At 39.1% G+C, this 24,196-nt stretch overlaps 1 protein-coding gene across 1 annotated transcript in view; it reads right to left on the bottom strand.

Moving 5' to 3' along the window:
* The window catches only part of lrrc7 (leucine rich repeat containing 7), a 501,081-nt gene that overhangs the window by 66,949 nt on the left and 409,936 nt on the right, over positions 1-24,196 (bottom strand). Inside the window, exons 18-22 of the mRNA XM_069938447.1 lie at positions 23,141-23,240; positions 15,675-15,799; positions 13,252-13,452; positions 12,784-12,895; positions 6,881-7,052 (exon numbers count right to left, since the gene is read on the bottom strand). Coding sequence (XP_069794548.1) covers positions 6,881-7,052; positions 12,784-12,895; positions 13,252-13,452; positions 15,675-15,799; positions 23,141-23,240 — 710 coding nt within the window. The remainder of the gene's footprint in view (positions 1-6,880; positions 7,053-12,783; positions 12,896-13,251; positions 13,453-15,674; positions 15,800-23,140; positions 23,241-24,196) is intronic.

Raw genomic sequence — 24,196 nt, 5'->3', positions numbered from 1 at the left:
AGCATTTTTGCAAATGACAGGTGATAACCTAACTGGTTTACAGTTTCAATCTTTACTGGCTCTCTCCTCCTTTGAATACCATTTGTGATTTTCTAATCCTCTGGGATTTCTCCAGAATCTTAGTAGATTACACAATAAATCCTCTATCTCTGCAGCCATTTCTTTAAAGCCTGAGGATGGAGGCCAACAGGTCAAGGGAAGTTGTTGAGTGTTAGCCCTGCTAGATTTGCTTAATATATTCTTTTCTAATTATATAAGTTCCTTATTGATTACCTATTGAAATGTTTTTAAATGTGACAACAGATTTTGAATCTTGAATTTCTCTCTTCCCATTATTAATTTCTCAGTTTCAATCTCATCCTCCAAGAGACCGCTGTGTAATTACTTTCTTCCTTTCCACATACAGGGTCTCTCTTGGTTACATGTAACCTGACTTCTGGATATCTCCAGAAATTATCCTATACATTTTTAAAGCATTTTTCACACAAGGAATAATAATAATAATAAAATATTTCATGGTATTTATTAATGACTGGTTACTGTATATATACTATGTGTTTAATTATGGGTAGTTTTAGGATTATTATTGAAAGAAAGAATTGTTGCGCGTAAATATAATGCTCCCATAGAAAACAGACATTCTAAATCAGAGAAATTAGTTTATGGACAGTTTCCAGGAATGAAACCCTTATGTAAACTGGGATTGCCTGTGCTCGGTGAAGCTCTAACTGTCTTTCTTTATATTGTTTTCTAGTTTTCTCTCAGATTCCATCTTTACCCCTTTTTATAATTTTGCTTAGTCAACCATAGAACATTGCAACACAGAAACATGCCCTTCAAGTCTATGCTGAACTATTATTCTACCTAGTCCCATTGGCCTGCACCCAGTCCAGAGCCCTCCATACCCCTTCTACCCATAAACCTGTCCAAATTCTTTTTAAATGTTGAAATTGTGCCCACATTTACCAGTTCAGCTGGCAGCTTGTTCCACACTCACACCATTCTCTGTATAAAGATGTTCCCCCTAAACTTTTCCCCTTTCATCTTTAACCTATGTCCTCTGCACCCTACCCAGTGGAAAAAACCTACCTACATTTATGCTAACCCTAACCCTCATAATTTTAAATACCTCCATCAAATCTCTCCTCATTCTTCTATGCTATAGGGAATAAAGTCCTAATTTGTTTAACCTTTCCCTGTCATCCAGTCCAGGCAACATGCTAGTAAACCTTTTCTGCATTCTTTCAATTTTATTGATATCTTTCCGGTTGTTAGGTGACCAAAACCGCATAGAATACTTCAAATTTTGCCTCACCAATGTCTTATACAACTTTACTATAAGATCCCAACTCCTATACTCACTACTTTGATTTATGAAGGCCAATATACAACCCTATCCATCTGAGATGTAACTTTCAGGTAATTATGTATCTCTATTCCCAGATCTCTCTGTTCTACTGTACTCCTCAGTGTTCTACCACACTCCTCAGTGCCCTGCCATTTACCCTGTATGTTCAACCTTAGTTTGTCATTCCAAAATGCAACAGATTTCAGTTTTCAGATTTATTGTCAGAGTACATACATGACTTCACATGAGATTCTTTTTCCTGTAGGTCTCACACTTGTCTGCATTAAATTCCATCTGCCATTTTTAGCTCATTTTTCCAGCTGATCCAGATCCCTCTTCAAATTTTGAAAGACTTCCTTGCCGACAACAACACCTCCAATCTTAGTATCATCTGAACGCTTGCTGATCCATTTTACTACATGATCATCCAGATCAATGATATAGATGACAAACAACAATGGTCCCAGCACTGATCCCTGAGAAACACCACTAGTCACAGGCCTCCAGTCTGAGAAGCAATCATCCACTACCACTCTCTGGCTTCTCCCATATAGCCAATGTTGAATCTAGTTTACTACCTCACGATGAATGCCGAGCATCTGGATCTTCCTACTAACCTCCCACGTGGGACCTTGTCAAAGGCCTTACTAAAGTCCATGTAGACAATATCCACAGCCTTTCCTTTATTATCTTTTCTGGTGAACTCCCAAAAAATTCTAAGATTGGTTAAACATGACCTATCATGCACACAGCCATGTTGTCTATTCCTAGTAAGTCCCTGGCTATCCAAATATCAGATATACATCTGATCTCTTAGAACACCTTCCAATAATTTATGTATTATTGACATCAGACTCACCAGTCTATCATTTTCTGGGTTAATTTTGGAGCTGTTTTTAAACAATGGAACAATATAAGGTACCCTTCAATCCTCTGGCACCACACCCGTGGGTCTGAACATTTAAAATATTTCTTTCGGAGCCCCTGAAATTTCTACACTAGTCCCCCTCAAGGTCTGAAGGAATATTCTGTCAGGCCTTGGGGATTTATCCATCTTTATTTGCTATAAGACAGCAAGCACTTCCTCCTCTTTAATCTATGTAGGTTCCATGACCTCACTACTTATTTTCCTTACCTCCCTAGACTCTGAGTTAATACTGATACAAAAACCCATTTAAGAGCTCCCCCATCTCTTCTGGCTCCATACATAGCCAACCACTCTGATCTTCAAGGGGACCAATTTACTATTCCTCACTATCCTTTTGTTCTTAATATACCTGTAGAAATCCTTAGGATTTTTCTTTACATTGTCTGCCAAAGCAATCTCATTCCTTCTTTTATCCTTCCTGATTTCTTTCTTGAGTTTTTTTTCCTCATCAAGTACCTCATTTACACCATGTTGTCTATACCTGCTATATATCCCTCTCTTCTTCCGAATCAGACCACCAATATCCCATGAAAACTAAGACTCCCCTCTGCCTGTTAACTTTACCTTTTAATCCTGACAGGAACATATAAACTCTGAACTCTCAAAATATCATCACCTTTGAAGGTCCTTCACTTACCTCACACATTGTTGCCTGAAAACAACATCCCAATCCACACATTCGAGATCTTTTCTCATTTCCTCAAAATTGGCCTTTCTCCTGTTTAGAATCTCAACCTGAGGACTAGACTTATCCTCCATAATTAACTTGAAACTAATGGCATCATGATCACTGGACCCAAAATGTTCCCTTACATATACTTCTGTCACATGTCCTATCACATTCCCAAATATGAGATACAGTATTTCTCTCTCTCTCTCTATAGATTTAGAAAAGTTTCCTGAACACATTTGACAAACTCCAAGCCATCCAGTTATCGCTGACTATTGGGCTGTCTATAATACAACCCTATGAGAGTGTCCATAACTTTTCCATTTCTAGGCTCCACCCATATAGCCTCAGTAGACAATCCCTCTGGTCTGTCCTGCCTGAGAACAGCTGTGATATTTTCCCTGACCAGCAATGCTATTCCCCCAACCCCCCCACCCCTTCCCAATTCTATCACATTTGAAACAACAGAAGCCTGGAACCTTGAGCTGCCAGCTCTGCCCCTCATGCAACTAAGTTTCACTAATGGCCACAATGTCATAAATCCACTTTCCAATCCACACTCTAATTACATCTGCCTTTCCTACAATATTTCTTGCATTGAAATAGATGCCACTGAGAAAACTTTCACTATGTACAACTGAACATTACATGCAATTTTCTAATGTTATATGCAATTTTCATACCATGTTTTCCCTCCTCCACTCCCCTATCTTCTCTGGTACTCTGGTTCACATCCCCCTGCAAATCTAATTTAAGCCCCCCAGAGTTACACTAGCAAAACTTCCCGCAAGGATATTAGTCCCCCTCCAGTTCAGGTGCAAACTGAACAGTTCCTACATTCCCTGAAAGATAGCCCAATGATCTAGAAACCTCTTTTGGTTTCTAAAAAAATTCACATGGTCTGGCTTACCAGTAATCCCCACAACACTTTTAACCTTTCTATCAATTTGATATGATTTTTAACTTCCTTAGTTAGCCTCTATTTTGTGTCCTTCTTTCTCACTGGAATAGACCTTTTGGTGAGATTTATGAAATAACTCATGAAATATCATTCACCATTAATCTAGCATTTTCCCCTTAAGCCATTTTTCTATTTTAGCAACTATGTCCTTATTCTGTTGTTGTTTTATTTAAATTTAATACACCAGTTTCAAGCCCATATTTTTTGCTCTCAAATTGATTTTGAAATTGTAACATTCACTCCTTTCTTAGGATTTCTTTGCTTTGAGATCATTAATTTATCCTGTGTTAGTACATAATACCAGATATGAAATAGGACAGTTTCCTCAAAATGCTACTCTTAGAAACTATCTGAAAAATGCTCTACAAACTGATCCCCAAGGCTATTCTTGCAAATTTAATTCATCCAATCTTAAGAAGCACAACACACAACTTTAGGGACTGAATGTCAAGTATGTGTGTGCTGGTAGACCACCGGCCTACTGCAGGGGGTAACCTCGGTACCTGCAGGAGGGTAAGGGGACAGGACAAAGCCTGGCCGGCTATCAATCAGTCGGACTGAATGGATCAAGCCCCACCCGGTCGGGTGTCAATCACCCTCTGGGCTACAAGCCTGCGTCAGCCTCCCGAGGCCTCACTCAGAGTTGCTGCAGCCATAGCCAGCTTAGCCTGGCTCTGTGGAAGTCTTTGTGGATTAAAGCCTGTACAGTCTTTATCTTTGTGTGTGTCTGATTCTGGCTAACAGTGCACCACAATGTGATGTGTGAAGTTTGCATCTTTTGTACCAGCATGTGCCATTGATAGTAATCCAGGAATAACCAGTTTTAATATTCTGCTTTTTAACTCTTTTTTAGCTCCAAAATACTGTCTGCAAAATCTCATTCTTCTTTCTATTCATGTCCAATAAGGACAACAACCTTTGGTAATTAACTTTCTTCCTTCGTAAAGTTTTCAAGCCATTCAGGGCACCAATCCTGATCACAGAAATATCTCTCTGTGCCTACAATTGGTATGTGGTGGCTGGAAAAGACTGGAAGACTTCAATGTTACATCTTTGTTTAAAATAGTGAAGGAGAAACCTGGTTTTGAAAGGCTAATTAGTCAATGGTGAATTTGTTCGGGGAAAGAAATTAAAGCTACTTAGTCAAACAAGGACAGCTATCGTAAACTTACAGGCAAATTGGATTGGATTAAACAGATTTTTTTGGAGCAATTTGAGGAGATGGATGATTAGACTGAAGTTGAGGCTGTTCATTCAGATCTTTGAAAGGAATGAATAAAGTACCATAAATTAAATTTGACACCATGGAATAAAAGGCAGTGGCAGCTCAGGAACAAAATTGGTCAAGGAATGAGAAACAGAATTGAGGTGAATGCACTACAGGGAGCTACATCACTGCTTATTACTGGGCTCTGTCAAATATGGTTAAGGTTTCAACTCCATCTCATACTGTCTTACACCTCTGCTCTTGAACAGAGTTAGAACAGAGTTCTCCGCAAAGTTCCATATTCAACCAATTCTGTCATCTTCAAATGAATTGCATTACAGTTCACACTTCCACCACCTTTCAAGATTCTGAAGGAACTAACCCCTTTGCTAATTTTCCATCTCTAACAACCATTTCCCTTCTCTTGACACCCTCCGACATAAATATAGGAGCTACAGCACCCTGCTCGTCCCTTCTGCCATTGAGGAACCCAAACAATCCTTTAAGGTGAAGAAGCAATACAGTAACACCTCCTACAATCTATTGTAATGCATTCAATTTTCATGCAATTTCCTCTGTCTAGGAGAAATTAAATACAGATTGGTTGACCATTTTGTGAGACAGCTTCTTTCAGTTAGATGGGACAATTCTGAGCTTCCATTTGTTTGCAACTTAAATTCTTTGTGCCACTCTCATTGACAATCTGTCCATGGCCTCCTGCGTAACTCCAAAAAGGCTAATGTAAGAACAGCACTTCATCTTCTGTCTGAGCTCCTGCAGCCATTGAGTATCAATATTGAATTTTCTGATTGTATCTGAGTTGGCCAATTCTCCTGTAAAATTCTTCATTGACCGACTTGCTAGGTACTTCCAACATCATTTTTTCATTTCTTCTGCACCTCCACTGCACAGTTTGTGTGTGTGTCCCTTTTCTTGTTTTTTTTTTAACCTCTCCCACTATTTTATTAATCTTTTAATCTGATTGTAAACTGTCGGATCACCCCACGGAGGTCAACCTGTCACCTAACCATTGCTCCCTCATTTTCTGTGAAAGTTAAAACTGGCTTGTTTCCTCACTTTTCTGGTTCTGATAAAGGGTCCAACATGAAAGAAGCGATCTGAATTGGTGAATGTTTTGCGCTTTTACAGTTTTAATTGTTGAAAAGATTTAATTGAATCATTCTAGGAATGAGGGATTGGAGTTCAGTGACTGGAGCTGCTTACATTGTTCTCCTTAGAAAAAGCAAAGAGGAAATATGACTGACGTGATTAAATGTACAAGTTTAGATGAGGTAAATAAAGAGGAAATATTTCTTCTGGATGAGGAGTTGAGGAAACAAGGCACAGATTTAAACTGGTTGGCAAAAGATGAAATTGGAAACAAATTTACAGCCAGGAATTGAAATTCACTATTTTATATGGATAGCAATGATCAAATAAAGATTCAATAGTAGCCTACTACTTGAAGAAAAATAATTACAACAATGTGACATAAAAGAATGGGATTTAATGAAGTGCATGCTCTTTGAAATATTTGCCACAGATTTAATTAGCCAAATGCTCTCCTCTTATGTTGCAGTATTATATGATTTTGCAATATTTTCTCCTATTATCATGACCTCAATATGGAGCCCTTTTAAATTATTTTATTTCTTAATGAAAAAAAGTGAAAATGTAAAAAGCATAGTAATTCTCACGAAATATTTGCACAACTAGAATCTGTAAAGATTAAAAAGGTGGTTAATATTTTCTCTGAATTCACACACCTGTTTCCCCAAGAGGAAGTTGCCACACCATCTTTCACCGCTGTCTGCAATGTGCTGACTTTAATAGGTGCTCCAGAAGAACCTGAAGATGCTTGGGAAGGTGAATAATCTGAATAGGAGCCGGAGGAACCACTGTTGTTGATTCTGTCACCCTCTGATTCATCAGTTGATTCTAAATATACAATATAACAGAGAAGTGTTTCTTGCTAGTTATCAAAAGCATTTTTTAAAATCATATTTTATTCCTTGATAGATCTAAAAATTACACTGTTCAGTAATCTTAAGGAAAGTTGTCCTTTAATATAACACAGCCTACTGGAAATAAAAAAAAGAGCTTACAATTAGTTCAATGGAAAATGAACCAGCAGTCTAGAAGGGTGTTCAATCATTGGCCTTTGTCGTGTCAATTAAATGGTTCACAAGCAAAGTGCTATCTAAAATGAGACACAAGAGACTGCAGAGGCTATAATCTGGAGTAAAAAGGAACATCTGGTGAATTCAGCAGGCCACTCAGCATCTGTGAAGGCAGAGGAATGTTCAACATTTGGGTTTAATGCAGGGTCTCAACCTAAAATGTTGACCATCCCTGTGCCTTTATAAATGGTGCCTGACCCTCCATCTGTTTGCATATTAATACTTAAAACATTGAGACTTAATTTTAGGATGGTAGCACCTGCTACATACACAGAAACACCACAGGACACGGTGGAGGTTTCAATTGAACTGTTTATTTGGATTTCATGCACGCCCCTTTAAAGCCAATGCGCAGCGGTGATGATATCACGTTGCCCGGGGCGTGAGCTGTGGCTTAAGCCACAAGGTGATCAGTGGGCCCCAATGGAGCCATCTTACTGCAGCTGCCCTGCCAGCGCGGCAATACAAGCGGGGCTGATTCACTACAATAAATGTGTGACCCCCCAAGAACTGGCTTACGCATCTCGCCACTTGGGTGGCCAACCCTGTCGCTTAGGTTGGCCCGTCCTCACGGGTCAATCAAAGTCCACGTGTGTCGGTTTCAGCCTGTCGATCATGAATAATTCCTCCCTGCCTACAATGTCCAGGGTAAAAGTCTTTCCTGACTGGTGTAGGACCTTGTACGGCCCTCGTATGTGTGCTATAAGGGGGTAGGGTGTGGGCCACGCCGGACAAACATGAACTCTGCTGAGGCCAGTTCCTTGGGAACGTTTGCCGCGTGTTTGCCTGGTGGGATGTTGGTGGGGGTGCCAATGAGGTGAGCCTGTTGCAGAGATCTGCAAGGAGGGTTATGGAGGGTTGGGCTCTCACCTCCATCCCAAAGAACTCTCCTGGCATTGACGACAGTACACCGTAGATAAGTTCCGTGGATGAAACCTGGAGATCCTCCTTCGGAGCCGCTTGAATGCCAAGCAGGAACTTCCAGCGTACTTGTTTGGCCCAAGATGTACCTGAATGATCTACGTGCTGAAGGTCTTTATGTCGGTGCCATTCGCTGCCCGCAGGGTCGGGCCTTGTGCTCTCGTGCGGGATTCGAGGGCGGTCAGGGGAAGCATGCTCAACTCTGCTCCTGTGTCCACCAGGAAATGCCATCCATTGGTCTTGTCGACCATGTGCAAAAGGCTGTTTGTGTGGACAGCTGTCACAGCCATCAGCGACGGCTGTCCTGGTCATTTCCCTGGTATGAGCAAGGCTTTCAGGGCTTGGCTCCCCAGCATTGGTGGTAGAAACACCAGGTGGTTTGGTGCTCTTCCAGCTTCTGCCTGGGGATGGGCTGTGGACTACTGGGTCCAGGCCGGGTGACCTGATTCTTGGCAGCCTCGTTCTCCCATTTGGTCAGCATGGGCTGAGACCTTCCAGGGGTCCGAGAAATCCTCGTCCTCCAGTAGAAACTGGATGTCTTTCAGCATTTGTTCCAGGAAGGCTTGCTCAAACATCAGGCAGGGTTTGTGGCCTTCTGCCAGTGTGAGTATTTCATCCATTAGGGTGGACAGGGCTCTGTCCCCCAGGCCATTGAGGAGCATCAGCCTAGCCACGTGCTGCTGATGGGAGAAACCAAAGGTGCTGAGAAAAAGGGCTTTGAGGGCAACATACTTGCCCTCCTCTGGAGAATCATGGATCAGGTCATCCACTCTGGCTGCAGTTTCTTCATTGAGGACGCTCACCATGTGGTAGAAGATCAGAGGTAATCTATCTGAGATGAAACTGCGCTTCTGCCCGCCCAAACCACGTGTGAGATCGATGGGTCCAAAAGGGGGGGGAGTTTCACAGACACAGCACTGATCGCCAACGAATCCATGGTTGGAGACCAGATAATGTCTGGGCTCTGCGGGGTCACCAATGTAGCGGCTGCTACTCACACACAAACACACCACAGGGCACAGTGGAGGTTTCAGTTGAACTGTTTATTTGAATTTTGCGCACGACCCTTTAAGGCCAACGGAAGTTCCGCCACATGCAGCGGAGACGTTATCACGTTGGCCGGGGCATGAGCTGTGACCTAAGCCATGAGGTGATCAGTGGGCCCCGATGGCACCAACTTCCTGCAGCTGCCCCGCCAGCGCAGTGATACAAACGAGGCTGGTTCTCTACAAGAGATGTGCGCCGTCACAGGCCCTTTTATAGAGTAAAAAATGTGAATGTAAAGGTGAAATTCTCTGCCCTTAGATCGTAGAACTTACCCTCATAAGTGCTCCCCGAATGGCTCCAAGGAAGCGAATCCAAATTTCTTCGACCTAGTGTCAGTGCTCCGCTGTGCATCGTGAATGTACTGCCACTGCAAACGGCTGGCTAGGAGCAGGCTGATGACGTTGCGGTGATGTCGTCAACCTGAGACATGGGAGCAGGCTTTTTAAAACGCTGACAGCAGGTATAGCGAGGAACCATTGCCAGTATGTTCCCATTTAGGAATAGCAGTGAGAAAGTGGCTTTTAATTGGGGAAATGCTGAGATTAGGGTGCTTCTCGACCTCATGGGTCAGGAAACACAAGAACAGGAGTTCACTGGGACAGTGAAGGATGTCCCTACCTTTGAAAGGCTGGCCAGTGCACTTTCAGCACGTGACCACAGCCGCTCTAAACCCCAGGTAGTGACCAAGGTCAAAAGCCTGAGAAAGAAGTTCAACATTGTGATGGATTACAACAGGAGGAGAGGCAGTGGACGTTTAGAATGACATTATTTTGATCAATGCCACAACATTTGGGGGAATAGCTTCTCACCAACGCCCATGAGCGTAGTTAGTGCAATGGAGAATCCTGCTTTCCCCGGGTTCATCCCTGAGTCATCTCAGGCAACAACCAGCAGTGCTGGTGTTGGAGACACACAGGCTGAGGAGGGGTAGGTCACTGCAGATGATGCCAGTGGTGTGGATATGGACATATCAAGCCACAACAACATGGGCACGAAATCACTGCCAATGGCAGCGATGAGCAGGGACTGCCATCTGAGGAGGCAGGAATGAAGTCATCGTTATTTTTGTGTGTCAAAGTACACCCCAGTCCACTTTTGATCTCTTTTACTGATATGTTTACACAGTATCTTGTCCAAGGCAAAAGCATCAGAGGCTGATGAAGGCTCAGCTTCTCTCCTTGTTTTTTATGTTGATAATTTTATGTTGATCTATTGATAATTTCAGGACTGTACAAAATGAGATGTGTTCACAAATGCTCCCAAGATCAACTTTGCTATCAGCACTCACTATTGATTTTGCAGATGTTCCAATGTAGTTTGCAAAATCCATGTCAGTAAAGAGAGTAAATTGAAATAAAAGAAAATAAACTACATTAAAATGACCCCAGTATTAATTCAATTCTGTTTGAACAAAAGAATCCTGTTTCATGAAAACAAGTTTTTAGATATTTTTTATTTCAGGAGGGTATCCTGGAGTTTTTCATAAATAGTTTTGAGGGTCATTAATAATTTTTATATATACAGTAAAATCCCTAGTATCTGGCACCTATAGGATTGTTGGATGCCAGATAAGTGAAATTTCCAGTTGCTTGAGATTGCATGGATTGGAGAACTGACTGTTGTGGACACCAAATTTAAACATTTGTATTTTTTTACCTATTTATTTTCCGAGATTTTTTTGCTGGTTTCTGGATGGATAACAGGGATTTTACTATAAATATAAAATGCACATTTTTTCTTCTATTATTTCAAGGTGCAATTTAGACACATAATCATTACTCTGGTTTTTGAATGCATTATCACGGGTGGTGGAGACATTTAAAAATCTCAGCAACGTTGGTGCAAGAAAAATAGAGGGTTAAGTGTGTGAGGTAGGGAAAGTTTTGTTTATTGAGCACGTTCATACAAGTTGGCACAGATTGTGGGCAGAAGGGCCTATACTGCTATGTAATGTTCCATGTTTTACACCAGTACCAGTATTTGTGGAGCTAATTCAGGGCAATATAGCAAAAGTTTGGGAATCTGCTTTTGTACTGATCAATAAGCTGTACAATTTCCTGCTGTGTCATTTTAACAGCTACTCAGATCACCTTTATTTGCCGGTCAAATTACTGTTGCATCACCACTAGGCTTTTTGATGAAAAACGTCAACTTCAATTGATTAAAACCCACTGAAAGACTATTAAAGCATAATTATAATCAAATACCTGAAAGGTTAATTTAAATTCAATTTTAGCCCTCAGATGTAGTGTTCATCTTACCACACTCCTTAATTATGAATTTGCTCTACATCTACTATAGTTGGCATTTTGAAGCTTTATTCATTTTACTGCTCTTTTTCTCTATGTTGTAATGTTTCTCCAAGGCATTTATAGTTTAGTAAAGTCTGTACTGAAACCTGATAACTGATGAAAAATGACCACTAATGTTTATAATCAATATATTGCTTTCAAATGCTGGTCAACTAGCCTTTTAAGGCAATTTCTACCTTGTGCTGTAATGGATCTTCCTTCAATATTTATCTGTCTCCTATTTCTTAAAATATAATAGATTTAAATGTATTCCTGGCTGCCCCATGAATGAATCTGATGCCAATCCTACCTCACTCTGTCCCAAGCTCTGCACTGAACTCTTAACTCTGCACTTTTCTGTGGAAGGATTATTATCTAAAATATTAATAGGTTTCTCTTTCATCTGATGCTATTTTATTTGCCGAGGTATTCTAGCAATTCTCTTTTTGACAAAACTATACAGGCAAACCCATATAACATAAGGGTGTGGTTTGCATTCCTAGAAAATGGTCTGTATCAAGATTTTACATAATGGTAAACTGTGTTATCTGTGACTACATCAAGAAATGAGAGTGGAAAAAAAAACATTGATTTATTTGCTAAATTTTCAGTCAGATTCAGTGAGAGTGAATTTTGCTCCATACCTTACATTTTTGGATTTGTGAATTCTGTCAGGATGAATTTCAATGACCTTAATAAAGTCTTTTTTGCCTGTATCATTAATATTGAAATTCAATAGCTGGGACTAGTTCAGAAGAGAGGAAAAAATATTCTCAATATTTTTCTCTTGGGTTGTTTTAGATCTACAGTTGTCACCAGGTTTCAATCTCTGGCTACTTTTAATGTAACTGCCTTTTAAACATAAGCCTCGTTCATATACAGTAAAATCCATATTATCCGAATTTCAAGCAACTGGCAGTCTCAAGCAACCAGCAAAGAAACATGGAATAGAAATTGGTTAAAAAATACAAAAGTTTAAAATTGGCACCACCTTTTGGTTAGTTCATGCAACATGCAGTCTCAAGCAACTGGCAAATACACTTATTCAGCATCTACCAACCCCCATAGGTGTGGGACATGGGGGTTTATTGTCTGTAGATATAACCTATATTTAATGAGGGACTTTATTGGAAGCTTGGTCTAGAATTTGTTTCAAGTTAAAAATATAGACATGAAAATGCACAGGAAAATAGGAGCAGTAATATGTCATCTGGCCCCTCAAGCCTGTACCTTTCTTCTCTTTACCCAACAGGACAACTTTGGGCTTGAAAAGTGGAGTTTCAGTAAGTGCAGGTCGCAGTTCTCCCATTCTCAGATCATTTGGTGAGTCACCCAAGGATCTCTGTAGAATACATAAATAACATTTTTTAAAAAGAAAAACAAGAAGGTGCAATATATATATATTATTTTCTTAAGGTGTCATATGGTTCCATTGCATTACCCAAGCAGATATTTCCCCTGAGCATACAATGAATTTTAGGATCATTTTTGACATGTCAAAACAATTGTGTGAATCAGGCATTTGATGTCATTTCATAAGCAATATTGTGGGTTTCTAGCAAGCTTCATACTCATTCCATTGGTTTCCCTATGGAGAGAGATTTACAAACTTGCAATGAAGATAATGTGAAAGGCAAATCACAGTTCAACCTGCAGGATAAAGTAGAGATTGACTTATTTTTAAATTCCTTCCATTACCTCAAGTGTGGCTTCCTTTGTCAACACAGGCCACTTGTGTTCATATTTTTCTTTTCTCGCATGTTCTATACTTGTGGCACCTGTTGAATTTTCAGTAGATCCTTCGTGATTGTGCTTTCCTACCAAATGCTGAACAGACTTCACCATATTTTTCAGGTCTTCTGGGTAAGGAGTCGGATAGCGTTTGAGATTTATTTCAGCCTGAAATAGAAAAATGCAAGAAATAACATACCTGGTTTGATACATAATAAGGCTACAGATGAACTACATAATTTTCTACCAATTGGCTTCTTTGTATCAAGTTATACAGCACATATCACCATCTTAATATCAGATTAAGCACACATTACTTCATATCTTCATCCAATGTTCTCCACTTAGTCTTCTCAACTGGTTGAATCAGCTGGGATGGAAGCAGGCCTCTATTAACTTACCCATGTGACATTTGCCAGTTATGAATTGCAGCAGGGAAAAACTTTTTGGAAAACCTGTTGCAATGGCCCTCAAAACAACTTTTAATCCATATTTTCTTTCTCGGCTTGGTGTCCAATTCGCAGGAGTCAATCTTAATTTCAAGTGAACCCACTTGTGAGTTACTGACCATGTTGAAATTTAGTTGTAAGGCTTCTACTCAGTAGCTGAGCCCAAATCAGATTACTCAACCGAAACTAACAATTGAGCAAATGTTCATGACCTAAAAAATAAGTATGCATGCAAATAGTTATTAGCTGGAAGTAGGCAGTGCAATTTTCCATCAACTATTGACACCAGTCATATAAAATGATTTAGAATGAAAGCAATATCCCAGCAGTGAGCAACATTTTGAAATTGAAATTTATCTCCATTACAGCAACTTTGTAAAATCAAAAATCTGCATTCAGCAGCTTTGCACAAATTTCTGCTTATTTTTAATAACATGGTATGCTAATTTCTTACACAACTTTCAAGTTTTCTAGCACTGGTTTACACACTCAAACACACCCAAATGACATAAAACTTAATGCAATGCCAAAACTTAATTTCCAGTAAGACTTTCAACCATTTTGGTTTGAGTAATAACAGGCTTGTTCATTCTTGAAAGAAGCAGCTATTATTTATGTCCAAATCTCGCAAAGAATGTAGCAGATTGAGGGGTGACCTTATTGAGGTTTATAAAATTATGGGGACATACAAGATTGAGAGTCAATATCTTTTACCCAGAGCATGGTAGACTAGAACAAGAGGGCCCAGGTTTAAGTTTAGAGAAGTTGAGAGGGGTGAAATTTGGAGAAGTGGAGGAAAATTACGCTATGCCTACAAATGACAAAGATGTTTAGAAAGTGAGTTGCAAGGTGATCAACAGAAAGACTTTGAATGGAGTCAGTAGTTCAACTGTGTGCAGTGAAGTCATTCCCTTGTCCTAAAGCATAGAATATCTCTTGGGAATAAAATAAATGGCAACAGTTATTCTTTAATTTTGTTATTAACATGTCAGTGTTACTAATTGTTTCATTAGGACCGAGAGTATTTTGCCTTCCACAATAGATAATAGCAATATTTCAGTATCAAAATAGAAAATAATTTTATTTTAAAAATGTTAATCTTTTCAAAATTTTTATCGTCTCCAAAAATACATTTTGGAGATTTTACTCTGAATTCTCTGTTCTTTGTGATCAAGGTTGAGCAGATGACAGGCTTCCGGTTATTTTAAACAAGTGTGATGTTAAGCCAGCAGTTGATTAAAGTTGACTATTAATTTCTACCTTCACTGCTACTCTCCATCCCTTCCAAAGTGGAGTACAGCCTGACTCCTCTTTCAGCGGCTTGTGAGCACGTCAAATTGCAGGCAGGAACCAGCCATTTAGATATCACCAAATATTAAAGGCCTTTGTTTTATACATATTCTCCAATTCAACTTTTGACATTCTTCATTTAAAACTTCATAGAAAATAGTTTAGCAAATATTTGCTTCTCTTTCTCCTATTAGGGGTGCTGGGCAATGCTCTTCATGGATCTTCTTGAAGTATCTCATGTATATTACATTTTTGTGTAAAGGAAATAATAAAATTTAAAGATCTGAGGTGTAAATATTCCATTGAGGAGAGTGAACATCACTAATGAGCCGCCGGATAAGGAGGTGGTGGCAGATAAAACAACAAAGTTTAAAAGACATTTGTTCAGTAAGTCCAATAGGAAAGGCAAATGGGATTTGGCATGGATGGGCCATATATAGGTACTATATTTTTAAGATTCTATGAAGACTGTTAATCAAAGGGTGGTGTTAAGTTTTGAGATTTTGTTTTAAAGAACTTTTTAAAACGGCATTAGGACCATTGCAGCATCATTTAGCTATTTCAATTAATCAATAAATTAGTGCAGATGAACTCCTATGGCTTTTGCTTTAGCAACCTTTACAACAAAAAGTAAGGACTGTCAGCAAAAACCTTGATGTTGCCGGAAGCCTCCTCTTCTTCCTTCTTCTCTTCAAACTCAAAGGCAACCTGCATCCGTTGTTGCCTTTGTTCTTCCCACAAGGTTGGGTTGAAGCTATCACTGTCAGAAGGAAAATCTACTGGAAAAATACAAAACAAATTAAAAATATTGTACAGCTATATTCCACCATAATAAATAAATACTAAATCATGCTGTATTAATCTGTCTAAATTGTTGCCCTATATCTTTTGCTTCTCAAAACTTTAACTCAGATTTTTCCAAGGGAGTTCCACTAAGGCTATTTCATTTCCTATTTATTGATTAATGTTGAATTGGCTCACATTTTCCATCCAGTAATTCAACAGCCTTAATTATGTTGTTTGCGAATACAAAAAAGAGGTTGCATTCATAAAGGCTTGAGTTTGGTTGCAGCTGAGCTGGATATTTGTCTGAATTTCACTTTCCTCTCTGATTTCCAAAATTTTCCACAAGTATTGGGGCAGCCCAGAGATACTTGTTACATTGTGAGTACACACACAATCTCTTCTGACCCAAACATCCATTCTCAGTCTCAATCACCTTGCACCTACAGATCTGTGGAGGAGAGAATTCCAAAGAGACACACCCCTCCAAGGGAAGAAATTCCTTTAAATCTTGATCTTTTAATTTAAATGTGGACATACTGCACAGCAACAGGCCATTTTGGCCCACGAGCCCTTGCTGCCGATTTAGAACCAATTGATCTACAAACCCCCGTAAATTTTGAATGGTAGGAGGAAATCGTAGCACCTGGATGAAACCCACACAGACATTTGGAGTATTTACCCAATAATCTGTTCCCCATTTCTAAATGTATTCATGAGGAGAAACATTCATACTGCATTAAGAGGGTTAGAAAGGTTCTTATAAGAGGACTATTGATACAAGATTTTACTGCTGAAATTGAAGTAGCTAAGAAGGATATGTATCTGTGGAAGCTTTTATTGTTGTTCAGATAGGGTGGTTGTTTTAAATGCTAAATTCAACTCTAATTTGTTTTCTGGTTACTTCTAAATGAAAGATTTTGGAACCCTGCATTTTAATACAATGAAAAGAACTCTTAGGGGAAGTGACATGTTCTAGGATTAGTGTTTTTAATATGAAGAACGATAAATGCAATTAAACACATCTCCCACAGAGGGAAGACCATTTAAAGAGGGAATGCATCAGACCTTAAGGTGTCAATGGAGTCAAAATACTAGATACAAAATGTGCCTTTATTTCAAACTAAATGCAAAACCAGACAAACTGTGAATGTAATTACAGCAATCTCAAATATGATAATTTAAATTTAAGAATAAATATTTTCTTCCAAAAATAAGAAACTACTCAAACTAACTGTCATTAGCTTACTTGAAACGATGCAATTAAGGTAACCTTATTTTTCTCCCTTGATGTCTCAGTGAAAAGTATTATTTATTGTGAAATTGAACCATTCCTACCAAAAATACTGTATTTTGTTTCTCAAGTAGGTTGAATTAGATACCTTGACAATGGAATGTGCTGTCCTTTGTGATAGTGACTGGAAAGAAATCAGCCTGGATTTTCAATTCTTGTGGAAAATGTTTAAATGCCTATTGTTTATATTCTCTCTTCTAACAGCTTTTCCACACTCGTGTTATAGAAAAATCATGCACTGGAGGTACTTCCAGCTAACAGGCATAAATAAGAATGCACTGTAGCATGTTAATGTCTTTAGGAGAGGGTGGAAAACCTATTGTGAAGTTAGAGCAGGTCTTAATATCTGCTTTAAAAAAAACTTCTGCAACTATTCGACAAGATTCTTGTGTTGTTGATAAAATTACTTTGTGAATGTGAAAACATCTTCAATATTTCTGTGGATTATATTTGACATCGAGCTCCAAAGTTACATGATTCATTCTTCCTCCATAGGCTGCATTATTTTAACTGTTGATATCATAATCAAGTTATATTGTTTCATTGATAAGTTAAGGTATGAACTAGCCTGGTGACAAAATAACCCTGAAAATTACACTCGTTTCATGGCATCTGAATGGCACATTTAAGTTCATGTTTATTATCATCTGATGTATAAGTACAACCCGACAAAACAGTGTTCTTTGGTCCTTGGTACTAAAATGTAAACATACATAGAGAAAAAGCACACATACAGACAAACAATACATATGCAGTATGTTTATACTGTACATATATTAAAATAAATGAATATTGTAAAATAAATAGTAGAATCTCGGAGGGGTTGTATGAGCAGTTCAGCAGTCTCACTGCCTGAGAGAAGAAGCTGTTTCTCAGCCTGGTGGTTCTACCTTTGATACTCTTTTATATATTTCCTGAAGTAGCTGGATGATGCTGTTGTGGGGAGCATGATTTTACAAACCCTCTTCAAATAATGATCTCAGTAGATCACATCGCTGGAGAGGAGGTAGACCTCAGTGATCCCCTCTGCCACTTTTATGGTCCTGTGGATTGACCTCTGATCCAATACTCTGCAGCAACCATACCACACAGTGATGTAACAGGCTAGGACTCTCTCGATAGAGCTCCTGTAGAAAATTGACAGGATGGTGACTGCTAGCCTTACTCACCTCAGGCTTCGAAGGAAGTGCAATCATTATTGCAGTTGTTGATCAGTAACATGAACAGGAGAGTGCTGAGCACACAGCCCTGAGGTGCACCAGTGCTCAGCAATGACAGTGCTCAACATTCTACTGCTGACTTCCATTAGGAAGTCCAGAATCCAGTTATAGAGAAGGGTCTTGAGTCCCAGCGAGGAAAACTTCTCTATCAGCCTCTGGGGAATGATTTCATTAAATGGCGAGCTGAAGTCAATGAATAGCAGCCTGGCATATGAGGTGTCATTTTTCAGATGGGTCAGAACAGAGTGAAATGACAAGGTTATAGCATCATCAGTGGATCGGTTCCATCTGTAGTCCATCTGTAGGCAAAATTGAAATGAGTCCAGTGTCTCTGAGAGGTGTTCAATCACCAGATGGTTGAAGCATTTCATAATGATGGAGGTCGATGCTACAGGGTGATAGTCATTAAAGTCTGTTATTGTTGCACCCTTTGTTACTGGGATGATAGTGGCTGTCTTGAAACCCACGGGGATGATGAACTGCTGCAGACCTGTGTTGAGATGTCCGTAAGGACATCCGTCAGTTGGTCTGCATAGTTCTTCAGTACCCAACCTGGTGTGTTGTGTGGTTCTGCTTCCTTGTGTGGATTCACCTTAGATAGGTTTCTCCTCATTTGGCTGCAGCTATACAGGAGGCCCATTCATCAGGCAAAGACAGAGGTTTCTTCATCTTATCAAACCATGAATGGAAGATGTTCAGTCTGTCCGGAAGGGAGGCATCGTTATCTTTGAATCATGAGGTCTGTTATAGTTTTGACACCTTGCCACATGAGCCTTGTGTCACCAGTTTGTGAGAATTCAATCCTGGCTGATCTTAGTGCCATCTTGTCTCCTGTCCTGAAGGCAGCATCATGAGCTCTGAGAAGTGCTTGGACTTCTGCATCCAATCATGGTTTCTGGTTAGCCCTGGTTGTGAAGCATATGCTCTCAGTGACATCCTCAATGCACTTTTTGATGTAGCCAGTCACAGATAACGTGTACTTTTCGATGTTCACATGACCATTGCCTCCCTAAAACAGCTCAACTGCTCCAATCTATGGTATCAAAGCAGTCGTGCGCCCCCAAACCTCATCCTGATCTTCCTGAAAACTGGCTTTGTTCATTTTGGCAGCATTCTGTATGCCGGGATTGGCAGGACTGATATATGGAATGAGTAACCAAGATGGTGTGAGGAGTCGCCTTGTGTGCACAAGGGATGTTGATGAACACTCAATTCAGGGAGTTCTCTCTCTGTTGGTGGAGTTAACTGTGGAGGAACTGCTTTCAGGTTGGTGTGGTTAAAATAGCTAGCTACAATCATGGCACCATCAATTTGCCAAAGGTGGATCATAAACTGCAGTAACCAGCATGGCCAACTTAACATAATTATAGTTTGGAAAAAAATTATTGATTGAAATTCCATTAGATAAATACTTCAACACAGTAAATAAAAAATATTTTAAAGAAAATTTATGAATTTCTATTCAATTCTTTATTTTTCATCCTGCCAAATACTTAAAAGAAATTTCAATCTGTGACTTTGCTTCCCTGGTTTGATGACTGTGAAAATTATTTAACATGACTGGCTGCCCAGCAATTTTGCCAACATCACGGCTGCTGGATTTCAGACATCCATTTGAAATTATTCCTGATAGAAACCTATGTCAATGTTTCAGGTTGGAACTCCATAAAGTTCTAAAATTTTAAAGTTTTAGACACAATAAAAGGTCAAACCTGAAACATTGACTCAGCATTTCTCCCCCTAGATACTGCCTGACCTGCTGAGACCCTCTGACAGCTTATTGTGTATTCAAGATTCCAGCTTCTGCAGTTTGCATTTTTTTTTTACTGTTATTGTGGTTCAAAGTCTTCCCAGAAAAATTCTATTTTCCTCATTTACCTATGTTTCTTTTTATTGTATATGTTAAGTCTTTACCAAATTTCTAAAATTATCAAAGGGGTGCTGATTACCACCAAACCCCATCATTTTCTAACTTGAAGTTCAGTTCTGTATGGATGATACACCATCATGTGTTACCATCAAAATAACAGTCAGCTAATTAAACAGGTGGTCCAAGGAAAATAAGGTAGGAAATGGAAATGATCTGGTTGGTAATGTTCTCATGTGATGCTCAAAGTCAGCAGTAATTTCAATATTTGGTCTAGGTTCAGTCCCTCAGGATTGACCACAACAAAATCCCACTCCATGTTTTTGGAATCTGAGGTGGTTGCCAAGACCAATGTTGGATCCAAAGATCCTCATACAGGTGGTGCAGGAGTGTTGAGCAATTAATGTTAGCTTCTCTCTTTGCTCTCAACAAATGGACAAGAAGTTCCCAATGCCAACATTTATGCTTCTCATCCAACATTGAGTGGTCATGGCAGAGGGGTTCCTATAAATCAGTAGCGATATTATACTTTCTCAATTATGCATTGAAAACATTCTGGAATGATTTCCTCTGTTCATCTTGCCCTACAGTAAATTACCTGTTGTGGGAATCAAGTGTCAGGTATATCAACCATGTGGCCTGCCAACTGGAGACAACTGAGTATATTTACAATCTCATTGATAGTGGAATTGGGCTAAGAGAAAATGCTGACATTGGTTCATTTACCTAGCCAATTTTGTTTGCAGAGACAACATGGATTGTTTCTTTCTAGCACTTTAAGGTGCTTGCTGCAGATATCTATGACTTATAAGCAGAGAGGAGGGAGATGATTACTGCTGCTCTGCAAATAGAGTTCTCTGACAGGTTCAGGTTTTTAAATTTAAATTTAGACATGCTGCACCATAACAGGTCCTTTTGGCCCACAAGTCTGTGTTGCCCAATTACCCTACAACCCCAGTAAATTTTGAAGGATGGGAGGAAATTGGAGCACCCGAAGGAAACCCCATGCAGACATGGGGAGAACTCCTCACAGACAGCAAGGGATTCAAACCCTGGTCCCAATTGCTGGTGCTGTAACAGCGTTGTGCTAATTGCTATATGCCATTGAGGTGTGGATCTTCAAACACTCTTTTCCTTAGTTAAGAAGGTGGGACTGGATACTGGATACAATGACTCAGTGTCTCCTGTCACTGAGGTAGCTCTCAAAATATGAAAAGTAGTCCATGCTATCACCATATAATGTGTCGATAAATTGGGAACCATTGTTTGATGGATCAAAGAGGATTGCTGCTCAGCATCTGAATGTGCACATATACAAGATATATCTGTATACTGCAGCTCATAGCTAAGGATGGACTGATCTTGGCTATGGAGTGGAAGTGACACAAGTTGACAAACTTCTCATTTGTCCCATAGATTAACTCCAGCAGGAATCTTTGAGTGGCTACATGCAGTATTGTGACAAAGTAGACTGTAAAAAGAGGACACAATCTTGGTTGACATCAGTCTACGTTGATTTGGGATGGTTGTAGATTTTGGTTTGTGACACATATATGATGAAGGAAAATTTCTGCCAGAGGTTAAACATGAAAATTTTCTTCACAGTCCCTCTCAAATGATGTGGCCATCTTACTTTCATCATGGCCATTAACTTCTTGAACCTCAGTAATATGCAGATTGGCTTCACTACTCATGACAGCTTCTATTTGTGGAGGATACTTTCGTGGCCCTCAGAATATTGGAATAAGGCATGTTGTAGTGGAGAAAAAAAATCTCCTGATCTATTAAACATGTCATACTTGATGGGAATGCATATGATATCAAATATCCCAGTGGAATATTTTCTTGAAAATAGCATCACTTTGTGGTACTGCCCATGGCAATACAAGTGAAGATATAGATAAAATGCTAAACAGATCTGTTGTCTCCATATGGCTGCCTATGGAACAGATAAAGGATATGAAAGAGATAGAAAGCAAATCCTCTTTGGGCATTTTAGAGGAATGCAGGGGGAATAGTAAGTTGAACACAGCAAAGGAAATGCATCTACCAATAAAAATTGACTGCTGTGTATAAATTGACTTTGAAGGGATGTGGCATTAATGAACTAAGCAACGTTTAATCCAATGCTGATCAATGACAGAGATGCACATTTTGTGCTGTTCAAAAATTAATAATTAAATGTCTGTACATGGTTGAAGAAATTGCTTATATATTAACTATATCACCTCAGAAATGGGTGATTAGAGTTTTATAATTACCATACAAGCTTGATTTTGAAGTAATTTCACAGCTCTAAAGCTAGGTGGTTTCCTTGCATATGTTCAAATACACGAGCACATAAGGGAATGAATCTTGACAGATAACTGGCAGTGTGGAGTCTGACTGAACCATAGCACCATGCTTTATTGGCTAGTCTTGAAAATGAGCATTCACCAACCATCTTCAGCAGGGCATTATATAGAAATGTGTATTTTGAAATATGCAATGGCTTACCAGATATTAGGAATACATTCTCCTGTTATTCTTATTCTCCTGTGCCATTGGGTTCTTTGGCCAATTGCAATTATTTTATTCGCATGCTTGTTAATATAATTTAATTCAGCACAGTCTGTTCCAAGTTGATCAAGATTTTGTTCCACACGAGAATGTGTATAGCTCAACAAACAGAAATATGCAATAATGCATTTTTGTAGAATGAAAATAGAAAGATAAAAATAAAAATGCAATTTTCTCTACAAAGCAGAATTGTGGTTTTAAACAGGATATTAACAGCAAAAAAAATTAGAAGCTTGTGAGATCTGCTCAGTTAAAATTAAATATTTCTGTATCACCACAGAATAGCTTGCCAGGTATTACTTTGTAATTACACGCAAAAGAAACAAAATCAGGCAAAGAAGGCTTCACCTGACAACCTTCACTGATCTTAGCCCTGCGTGTGGAAAAGTCTCACCTTCATCGTTACGTGGCTGCTGTGGAAACATATAGTTTGTCAACACTCTCTGTTTTGTTTCTGGATGAGACTCAGTTTGCAGAGGGATTAGAGCCTTGGACTAAAACAAAAGGATAAGAACACAAAGGAAATTATGCATTGAATGTATCATTAAAACAATAACTGCATCACAGGATAAAACAAAGTTCATATCTGTTTATTCTGGGAAATGAATTTCATTTAAATTTTGGCAATTAATTCAGGAAGGGATAAAGCTAAAAAGAATTATTCAAGATTGTCCATGTTAAAATTCTGATCATTTAATCATGTTTATTTATGATTAGAAGCGCTGTTTTGAAGAATTTATTTGGTAAGGAATACCCACTGGACAAAATTTGCTGTCATTGGCTGGACAACAGTGTTTCCCATAGTCCTCAAAAAAATACTTCTCTCAATGTAGAGGGAATGTCTTTTTTGATCATTGCTGCCAACAGGCAAGAGGTCAAAAAATGCTCACTTCATCAAGCAGACTGAGCAATTAACAAAGATATCTCACAGACAGCAGGCAATTTTTAATCAAGCTTTTAAAACATTACACAGAGGACCATGTGAATTAGAGGATAATCCTAATTATATTATAATCAAAGTTTTTAAAAAAACAAATTCCAATATTCATGCAAGGAAATTACAGTGCACAAAATTAGATTTTTAGGACCAGACAATTTGATAAGCACTAATTATGGCTCAGTATATTATTGAAAGTGCAAGATTTTCAGTTCATATTCCAATGGAAGTTGTCTGTAAGAACATCGATTGCTACAGCCTTCAGTTCTTCAATGATGTGCCAATCCATAAATTCCTTTAAAAAAAGTACTAAACCCACCCTACCCCACATCCCTCTATTTTTCTTTCATCCATGTGTCTTGTCTAAAGGTCTCTTAAATGCCTCCAATGTTTCAGCCTCCACCATCAGCCCTGGCAAGGCATTTCAGGCACCCACAACTCCGCATAAAAAAACTTACCCCTGATGTCTCCCCTAAACATTCCTTCCTTCACTTTATACATATGTCCTTTGGT

Source organism: Narcine bancroftii, chromosome 5 (assembly GCF_036971445.1).
Source record: "Narcine bancroftii isolate sNarBan1 chromosome 5, sNarBan1.hap1, whole genome shotgun sequence".
Lineage (NCBI taxonomy): Eukaryota > Metazoa > Chordata > Chondrichthyes > Torpediniformes > Narcinidae > Narcine > Narcine bancroftii.
Note: the sequence above shows the minus strand (reverse complement) of the source record. Positions and strands in the feature narration are given on the sequence as shown.